The sequence below is a fragment of the Colobus angolensis genome, unplaced genomic scaffold (assembly GCF_000951035.1).
Source record: "Colobus angolensis palliatus isolate OR3802 unplaced genomic scaffold, Cang.pa_1.0 Scaffold388, whole genome shotgun sequence".
Lineage (NCBI taxonomy): Eukaryota > Metazoa > Chordata > Mammalia > Primates > Cercopithecidae > Colobus > Colobus angolensis.
In genome coordinates this window covers 1,039,218-1,049,481 of record NW_012117243.1, presented here as the reverse complement: position 1 = coordinate 1,049,481, position 10,264 = coordinate 1,039,218, and the positions used below count along the sequence as shown (strand labels likewise).

The 10,264-nt window shown below is 42.9% G+C and overlaps 1 protein-coding gene across 1 annotated transcript; it reads left to right on the top strand.

The window, feature by feature from the left end:
- The first annotated feature begins 3,747 nt into the window (after window positions 1-3,747).
- On the top strand, window positions 3,748-6,827 carry LOC105520740 (E3 ubiquitin-protein ligase makorin-1-like). Its single transcript, XM_011954632.1, is given in 2 exon segments — window positions 3,748-4,465; window positions 4,468-6,827. Coding segments are annotated over 2 exon segments (1,446 nt in total). The 5' UTR covers window positions 3,748-3,903; the 3' UTR covers window positions 5,352-6,827.
- The last annotated feature ends 3,437 nt before the right edge of the window (window positions 6,828-10,264 follow it).

Below are 10,264 nucleotides of genomic sequence, written 5' to 3'. Positions count from 1 at the left end.
GCGCGAAACAGCCCCAGGCTCCCTGTCTCCAGACCTTTTTCTCCTGCTTCACCATGAGAAATATGCCCACTGTATAATGCAGACAATCCAAGCTCATTTAATGTGCTTCTAAAATGGGTCACCCCGTCTTCATGTAAACCTCAACGTTTCAGGAAATGAGTTTCAAGTAGTGGTTGTTGTGAATGTGTGTGTGTAATAAGTAATCAGAAAATGAAGTTCAACATTTGAGCTGATTTCCTTCAAAGTCTACCAAACTTTTGATTAGGAACAAAAAGTTTATAAAGCAGAAGAAATTGACGATCCAGCCATGAAAATGGGCACCTTCCTCACAAGGCTGGCAAAAGTGGAAAATTTCCTTGAGATCCAATCTTGAGGTTTCATTATGCAGGAGGTTAATGTTTGCTGTCTGAAGTCTGAAGGGTTTTCCTAACAAGAAAAAAAATACAGTTTTCTTCCATGTGGAAGAAGGAAAAAGATCTCTTCTGAAAAAGTAAAATGGAGTAATCGAGTGAAAAGTTAGCCTTGAAATGTTCAGTTTGTGCCCAGGCCACTTTATAGAGGTGACGTTTTATTGCTGCACGCTTTCTGGGAGTCTCTTTTTGTTATTCTTTACCCCTTTTAATGCTGTCACATTTTGTGCTTACGTAGCAAACATTCCTCTGGAGCTGGGCATATATTGCTTTCTGAAAGCCTTCTCTCCCCAACTAGATGGTACTGTATCTGAGGGCGCATTTTGTCTTATATTCCCTGATCTCTCCTACAGTATCTAACCTGGAGCCTCATCTTGAGCTGACATTTACTGAATGCTTCTCACTGTTTTCAATATGTCATCCAACATTTTAGAGGAAAGCTTGTGACAGATTTTTGGTACTTCCATAGTCCCTGACAAGCACAGTGCCTTGCACATAGAAGGTACTGTATTATTTTTGAAATAGTGAATGAAGCACGAGGCTGATAGAACAGGGAACACATATCCTAATTGGAGCAGTGGTGTGTTTTTATAAAAGAATGTCTATTCCTTTGAGAGCATAAGGCAAGCCAGGCAGTGCACTGCTCAATCTACTTAACCTACTTATGGGTCACCCATAAATTCAGCTGACCTTCGTCAACCATGGAAGCATTGGAATTTAACTCAGAACTGTGCAAGCCTAACACTCTCCAGGGACTGATGTAAAGAAAGGTATGGAATGGGGCTCTTGATCAATGGGCAGTTGAGCAGAGGAGAAAAGAACTTTGTAAACTTTCTTGTAGAATATCTTAAAGAAAAATTTATACCACTAGCAGTGTATTAGTTGTTTGCCTAACCTGTCTTAGGTTGGCTTCCATAGGAAATAGATTCTAAGGTGGATATTTGTTTGCAGAGGTTTATTGGGAACACCTTCAGAATCAGTGCTTGTGAGTGAGTGAAAGAACTAGGATTGAGCAGAGGGAAAAATTGAACTGAGATGCAATCTCAACCAAGGCCCCAGCCAATCCTACAGGGAGCTCTAAACCTTCAATGGCTTTTTGATTTATGCCACCTTGAGGCAAGGAGGCTAGCCTTGGTGCCCCCACATCTACCTTTAATTGGACATAGGCTTCCCCAGGAAACTGGGTCACCTTGAATGTGGTGGCTCTCTTCAGTAGGGTTCAGTTCAGTTCTTAGAAGGTGATTCAGTTGTGAGTTATCAGAAGCCAGCATTTCTAAGAGCTCAGGGATCAGTGCCTATGTCCTAAAGGGGCATACTAGATGGTGCACCAAAGTACTCACTGCATATTTCTTCTGTTCTTCTCTCCCACCAAAGAAAATAAAATCCTTAGCCTCATCCATGGAGAAGTAGTGTAAGGTTTGATAATCAGATTAGCTCTTACATCAGGGCTAGGGAAGGGAACTATTTTTCAAACTTGAGTGGCTTGACTGCTCCATGCTTGGGCTTCTGTGCTTCAGGCTAGGTTAGGGAAAAAGAAGAGGACATAGGCCTTGGTCATTTGGCTTTAGAACTAAAAGAATTGTGGGATTAGGCTTCAGGCTTGAGAGGACAACAATTCAAATTGCAGGGTCTAAGGGCATAGAAACCTCAGGCTTCATTTGAAGCCAAAAGAGATGACTGGGGAGGGTATGGGAATGAGAATGGCATAAATGGGACAATTTGGAGGGAGATCATATCTGCATATGTTTCAAGTAGTGACAGAACCACAGGAAAGGAATAAGGAAATGCTATGACTTCAGCGTGTCCACAAGTTTGCAGTAACCACATTGCTGGGGAAACAGAGATGATGGTGAGACTTGGGGGGAACCTACTAAGAGGTCCATTCAAGAGTTTCAAGTTGAGATGTCTCAGCCTGCTCTGCTGTATAACAAAACACCATAGACTGAGTGGATTAAACAACATAAATTTATTTTCTCACGATTCTGAAGGCTGGAAAATCCAACATCAAGGTCCTGATCAATTCAGTTCTTGGTGAGGGCTCTCTTTCTGGCTTATAGATGGCCACCTTCCTGCTGCATCCTCACATGGACTTTCTTCATGTACATACACAGAGAAAGAGACTGAGTTCTCTGTTGTCTCCTCTTATAAGGACACTAATCCTATCAGATCAGGGCCCATTCTCGTGACCTCATTTAACCTTAATTACTTTCCTAGAGGTGTCATCTCCAAATACAGCCACACTGGGGGTTAGGGCTTCAACATACGAATTTAGGAGGAACACAAACATTTAGTCCATAACAGGAGAACTAGCATTAATGTAAGGATATACTATCAGGCATGACAGCAGAAATAGATGTCCTTATTAGACACCTGGGCAGACACTGAAAATAGGGTTGCAACTCTGTGGTCACCTAGGAGTGTCCGGATACTCCACTCTCAGGCAAAGAGAATATTAATTGCTTAAGGCAGCAGCAAGACTAATTTCAGAGCTTAATAACTACATGCATTAAATCTCTTCCAGGATTGGTTCCGAATAGTGGATGAAGCTGAGAGTCTGAAGACAATGTTGAGTGAATAATCGCTAATCTAGTTTAGGACTTGGTTTCACCTGAAGGTTTGAATATAGGAATAGTATTGCTCTTGGATATTGATTTCCTGTAATCGTTTGGGTTTTCTCTCTGTAACTATTTCCTCTGGAGATTCAGGCCTGATCTCTCGTAAGAGTAATCCTTACAAAATTCCAGTGCTTCTGATGGGTGTAGATGATAGCTGAATGTTCGCTTCTGAGGTGGTTGTGTATGTCAGTGCCTTTTTTCTTCTAAATAACATTTTTTTCTCTTGTAACAAAAGTAATATATGTTTTTTTGTTTTTGAGATGGAGTCTTGTTCTGTCACCCAGGCTGGAGTGCAATAGCACAATCTAGGCTCACTGCAAGCTCCATCTCCCGGATTCATGCCATTCTCCTGCCTCAGCCTCCCCAGTAAGCTAGGACTACACGCACTCGCCACCACACCCAGCTAATTTTTTTGTATTTTTAGTAGAGACGGGGTTTCACCAAGTTAGCCAAGATGGTCTCGATCTCCTGACCTCGTGATCCACCTGTCTTGGCCTCCCAAAGTGCTAGGATTACAGGCGTGAGCCACTGCACCTGGCAACAAAAGTAATGTATGTTTATTGTAGAAAATTACCTGTAATCTCACAATCTAGTGATACTAACATTGCTCTTGGTCCCTTTCCTTCTGTGTGTATAATTTTTTAGAAATGAGATGGGTTCATGCCGTATGTACAAATTGAATATCCTAAATATTTTTCTATCTTAAAAACATAATGCTAGAGCGCTCAGAGACGCGACGCATAGCAGGCGGGGACGGAGCGGTTGCCTCAGTGTCCTTCCCCTCCCCTCTCCTGGCCTCGCCGTCCTCTCCCCGCAGCCGGACCGGAACTGTGTGATCCGGGAAGTTCCGGGGCCTTTGCTGTGTGGGATAAACAGTAATGGCGGAGGCTGCAGCTCCCGGAACAACAGCCACAACATCAGGAGCAGGAGCGGCAGCGGCGGCGGTGGCAGCAGCCTCCCCCACCCCGATCCCCACAGTCACTGCCCCGTCCCTGGGGGCGGGCGGAGGGGGCGGCGGCAGCGACGGCAGCGGCGGCGGCTGGACTAAACAGGTCACCTGCAGGTATTTTATGCATGGGGTTTGTAAGGAAGGAGACAACTGTTGCTACTCGCATGACCTCTCTGACAGTCCGTATAGTGTAGTGTGCAAGTATTTTCAGCGAGGGTACTGTGTTTATGGAGACCGCTGCAGATATGAACATAGCAAGCCATTGAAACAGGAAGAAGCGACTGCTACAGAGCTAACTGCAAAGTCATCCCTTGCTGCTTCCTCAAGTCTCTCATGGATAGTTGGACCACTTGTTGAAATGAATACAGGCGAAGCTGAGTCAAGAAATTCAAACTTTGCAACTGTAGGAGCAGGTTCAGAGCACTGGGTGAATGCTACTGAGTTTGTTCCTGGGCAACCCTACTGTGGCCGTACTGCACCTTCCTGCACTGAAGCCCCCTGCAGGGCTCAGTGACCAAGGAAGAATCCGAGAAAGAGCAAACCGCCGTGGAGACAAAGAAGCAGCTGTGCCCCTATGCTGCAGTGGGCGAGTGCTGATACGGGGAGAACTGTGTGTATCTCCACGGAGATTCTTGTGACATGTGTGGGCTGCAGGTCCTGCATCCGATGGATGCTGCCCAGAGATCACAGCATATCAAATCGTGCATTGAGGCCCATGAGAAGGACATGGAGCTCTCATTTGCTGTGCAGCGCAGCAAGGACATGGTGTGTGGGATCTGCATGGAGGTGGTCTATGAGAAAGCCAACCCCAGCGAGCGCCTCTTTGTTATCCTCTCCAACTGCAACCACACCTACTGTCTCAAGTGCATTCGCAAGCGGAGGAGTGCTAAGCAATTTGAGAGCAAGATCATAAAGTCCTGCCCAGAATGCCGGATCACATCTAACTTTGTCATTCCAAGTGAGTACTGGGTGGAGGAGAAAGAAGAGAAGCAGAAACTCATTCTGAAATACAAGGAGGCAATGAGCAACAAGGTGTGCAGGTATTTTGATGAAGGACGTGGGAGCTGCCCATTTGGAGGGAACTGTTTTTACAAGCATGCGTACCCTGATGGCCTTAGAGAGGAGCCACAGAGACAGAAAGTGAGAACATCAAGCAGATACCGGGCCCAACGAAGGAACCACTTCTGGGAACTCATTGAGGAAAGAGAGAACAGCAACCCCTTTGACAACAATGAAGAAGAGGTTGTCACCTTTGAGCTGGGCGAGATGTTGCTTATGCTTTTGGCTGCAGGTGGGAACGACTAACTAACAGACTCTGAAGATGAGTGGGACTTGTTTCATGATGAGCTGGAAGATTTTTATGACTTGGATCTATAGCAACGTTGCATGGTGTGTGAATTGGTCTGCTGACCCCAGACAGCAGCTGTGCCCTGTGGTGGTGTGGCAGGGCCTGTGTTCTCTCCTAGGCAGGCCTCTCAACTCCAGGTGCTGTCCTAAGAATTTTTATCCAGGGCCTGTCTTCTCAACCCCTCACCTTTCCCTGAGGAGTGTGTTGTTTTCCCTGTTGAAAAAAGTTACAAAAATAAATCTTAAAGTTAGTTTTTTGTAACACAAATTTGACTGTCAGACAATTAGTGTAGGTGTGTTGCGTCATCTGTTTTCAACCAGATTGCGTTTATGGACTTTTCACACACTCATTTTGAGGACCCTAGGTTCAAAAGTAAAAGCAGTGGCCCTGCTTTGGGGTCCAAGAATAGGAATGATGGGTGAAGGGACCTAAGCTGGCCAATAGCTCTCTGCCCCAGACATGGGATGTGGATCCTTGAGGTTTCTGGTGAAATCTGCACATCTGTGTTTTTTTATCTGTTCCCTACCCTGTAATCCCTACCACGTGCACTTGTTCTGTGGTTTTGGTCTCTTGTTTAATTGCACACAAGTAATACTACTGGGTAACCAGAATCAGGTGTGAATGTGTTGAGATTTCTACTGTTTTGCATGATAGGAAAATTGAGAAAGAATACATATAAAAGATAGAGAGGCATAACATCAAAGCAGAGTTGGAATTTGACTCCTAAGGGCTGACATGGTGTGTGTGAGTGTGGGTGTGTGATAAGCTTCTCATCCCTGCATAGATGCAGTATTCTTAGCCTTAGTAGAAAAACTTGGTTTAGTGGTTTAAGCCTTGTGTGACAGATAGATCTTAAAGGGCAAAGCAGTATATTGGTAGTTGTCAATATAGCAGTGCTAGCTCTGTCTATATAAATAGAGAAATGAGGTTAGCCATAGAGGTTAAAACTACCTGGTTATCCCATATATTAACACAAACTGGGTCTTGGATACACAGTTGTATTTAATGTTTTACGATCTAGCCTTTCCAGTACAGGCACTTTCTGAGAAACCTTTGTCCTCATTTGGGGCATATTGTTGTCGGGTTTTTAGTGTTTGTTTTTGTGAGTATTTGCCTCATTCCACCCCTGAGCTTTCAGGTAGACAGATGTGGTTCAAAACTCTGTTCTAAGGTGTTTATTTTAGTGGAATAATGGGTTTGCAGTGATAAGTCATACTTTGCCACCGAAGGGGAGGGCTTGGGAGAATCCCTGAGACTAGCTTAAGTTCAGTTGTTGGAAGAATTCCTTGATTGGAAATTTTGCCTTTGTGTTTTGTTGCTCTGTTTCCTGAAAGTAACTCGGGGATGCTCCTGGGTTGTCCATCTACTGCTTTGATTCCTTGGATCCCGCCCATTCTTTCACTTTAAGAAAAAACAAATAATTGTTGCAGAGGTCTCTGTATTTTGCAGCTGCCCCTTTGTAAGAAGCACTTTTCCCAAATAAAACAATTAAAAAAAACAAAAAACATAATGCTATATCACTATGTTAAAAGACTAAGCAGTACTGTTTAAAACAGACTTATATGATTTACTTAATGAGAAACCCATGTTTTGGACATTTGAGTTGTTTCCAGTTTTGCAGTATTATAAAAAGTGTTTTGTTGACTATTATTAGAGTATGCTTTTTCACACATTCCTTGCTATTTCTTTATAATAGGCTCATAAAAATAAAATTTCTAGGTCAAATGGCATGCAAAAATGTTTGTTCATTATTTCCAAACATTTCAGAGAGATGGTAACTATTTACACTTCCCACAGCAATGTAACAATCTTGAGTAAATTTTTAAAAATACCAATATGGCAGGCAAAAGACAGCATATCATTATTTTCATAATTTCTTTGATTATTAATGAAGTTTAACATTTTAAAATATATTTTTCCTTGTCTAATTGTTATAATGGGGCATTCATATTTTCTTATTGATTTGTAAAAACCCTGTATCTGTTCCTCTTATTCTATCACCTCTGCTGTGAGTATTGTCATTAGTACTTTGTCTTCAATCTTGTTCATAATTTAGTTTATTTTTATGTCCAGAGAGTTTATATTTTTATGCACAGAAGTCATATCTACTAATATTTTGTTTACATATATATTTTCCATTGGTGCTATGCTTGGGAAGTCTTCTTCCAGTTCAAACTTCTGACATATGGAATTCAAAAAGGGAGCAAGGCTGGGCGTGGTGGCTCACACCTGTAATCCCAGCACTTTGGGAGGCCGAGACGGCCGGATCACGAGGTCAGGAGATCAAGACCATTCTGGCTAATATGGTGAAACCCTGTCTTTACTCAAAATACAAAACATTAGCTGGGCGTGGTGGCGGGCGCCTGTAGTACCAGCTACACGGGAGATTGAGGCAGGAGAATGGCATGAACCTGGGAGGTGGAGCTTGCTGTGAGCTGAGATCACACCACTGCACTACAGCCTGGGCGACAGAATGAGACTCTGTCTCAAAAATAAAATAAAATAAAATAATAATAATTTTAAAAAGGGAGCGGATGGTCTTCTATTATTTGCATCACTTTCGTCATCTCAGTAATCCTTTGTAAGTGTGGAGGCAAGCATTTCGGCAAGGATGTTCAGGTGGTCATCTTGAAACAGAAATCTGTTCTGGTTTTCAACAAAGCACTTTACACACTTGAATCTTACTTTTTAAAATCAGAAGTTAATTCTATTGAATTAGACAGGATTAGGAAAAGGTGTTTAGGTATTTTCATGCTGCCCAGGCTTGTTCCCTACTTGCATCAGTGTTTGTTGGGCTTTGGTGTAGGAAGGAGCTAGACGTAGTGAGAGAGCAGAAGAGAGAGGAAGGTGGCAGTCAGATGGGTACACTGGCCATGGAGCCAGCACAGGCCAGGAGCAATCAGCTCTAAATAACTCTCTGTTGCTCTGCTTCTTTGATTTATTCTTTGAGGTCCACTCAAATTTTATATCTCAGCTTTTTCATCCCATGTTGATTGCTTGATTCTCTAAACAGTTGAAGGCGTCAGTATTTTCATTACTATCCATCCAATTTAGTTCTTTTGGCATAGTCTCTAATGTATGGTTTCTATTCTATCTAGTTTTATTTTACTATCCAGTATAGATCTTACAATATGTGCTTAGCTTTCCTTACAATATTTCAAGCTTCCTAATATAATTTTTCTTTTTTTTTGAAACGAAGTCTCGCTCTGTTGACCAGGCTGGAGGACAGTGGCATGATCTCAGTTCACTGCAACCTCCGCCTCCCGGGTACCAGTGATTCTCCTGCCCCAGCCTCCCGAGTAGCAGGGATTACAGACACATGCCAACCACACCTAGCTAATTTTTGTATTTTTTGTAAAGATGGGGTTTTGCCCTGTTGGCCAGGCTGTTCTCGAATTCCTGACCTCAGGTGATCTGCCTGCCTCAGTCTCCCAAAGTGCTGGGATTATAGGCATGAGCTACCATGCCCCATCTGCTTCCTAATATCATTTAGTCCTAGCCCAAAGCATGGGCTCTGATTTGAACATAGAGACTCACCTTGGTATGAGATAAAATATGTGATGACTACGAACGTGTACCTAATGAAGTGTAGTTGGGCTTTAAGGGATTGTCTTGTTTAAAACATCCACACCAAATCTTTCTCTTTTTTACAAAAGGGACACACACACACACACACACACACACACACACAGGCTATATATGAAGATGTACAGCTGCTATAGTTCTGCCAGAATATGTAAAGTTGATAAAGACTCTGGGTTTGAGTCAGAGGAACTCAACTTGAATCTCAGCTCTGCCACTTACCAGCTATGTGAGTGTGAGCCTCAGTTTCTACATCTGGGAAATGGGGATAATAGACCACCTTCCTCATAAAGTTGAATTAATACATAATCCAGTTCAATCTGAGTTTCCCTGAGGTGCATCAAAAGCAGGTTATTTAATTCTTTAGACAGCACTTCAAGAATTAACCTAATTTCCCTTGTAACTCAAGTCATAATTGTTAGCCTGGTAGCAAACTGAAAACCAAATTGTAACCCAATAACTAGAAAACCCCAATTTAGTCATTACTGGAGCTGATTTGTTTTAGGAATTGTTTCATAGTTGTTGGTTTTTATCCCAACTTAATCTGTACACATTATTAAATCTGTAATGAGTGAGCTAGTGGCACATCTGGCAAGAGGAAAATGGTCCAATTCTAAATCTTTATGCCTAACCTCCCCATGAAGTTTTCCAGCGGTTGCAGCAGTGTTGTTTTGACTCCGAATGTTGAGCCATGTGCACCATGCTTGTGGGTGACTGTTAAGCAGCTGTCTTTTTCAATCCCCAAGGTGGACAGAGACACAGTTTTTATATGTATTTGGGGCAAATATGTCCTGGCCTCAGAGTTGGTTTTGGCTCCAATATTCTATTCTCCTGGCATGTGGGTCATCTCTCATTGACATCTGGAGGCGTTGCGGTGGGGAAAGCAGAATATTAGCAATGAGATTCTCAATGTGGACCTGAAAGAAGGCTTTTTGCCTGTAATTTGTGAAGTTTTTGTGAAGCTCTTTGGGATCCTTCTGGATAAAGAATCTTTTATAAACCTCACTTATTATAATGATGACTGCTGGCAGAATCGAAGTTACACGTGTGTATCAGGAGGACAATATATCCTCTTTGTGCTCACATAAACTTCCATTTATCTATACAAATATCTCTGAAAAGAGCAAAGCTGAAATGTCTTGTCTCCAGCTGGGATGCTGTTCTGTTGTTGCAGCACAGTAAATTGGGTCACCGTCCAGCTTTCCATCCATCACCTGCTCAGCGCCAGAATGGGGAAATGAGTGCTTCTATGGTGACGGTGGCACCGTGGAGCAAAACCTGTGCCAGGGATCACCATGGACAGCTACTAAGGAGTCCAGGAGAGCTGATCACTCAGATTGCTGCCTTTGTGGCTCTTGTC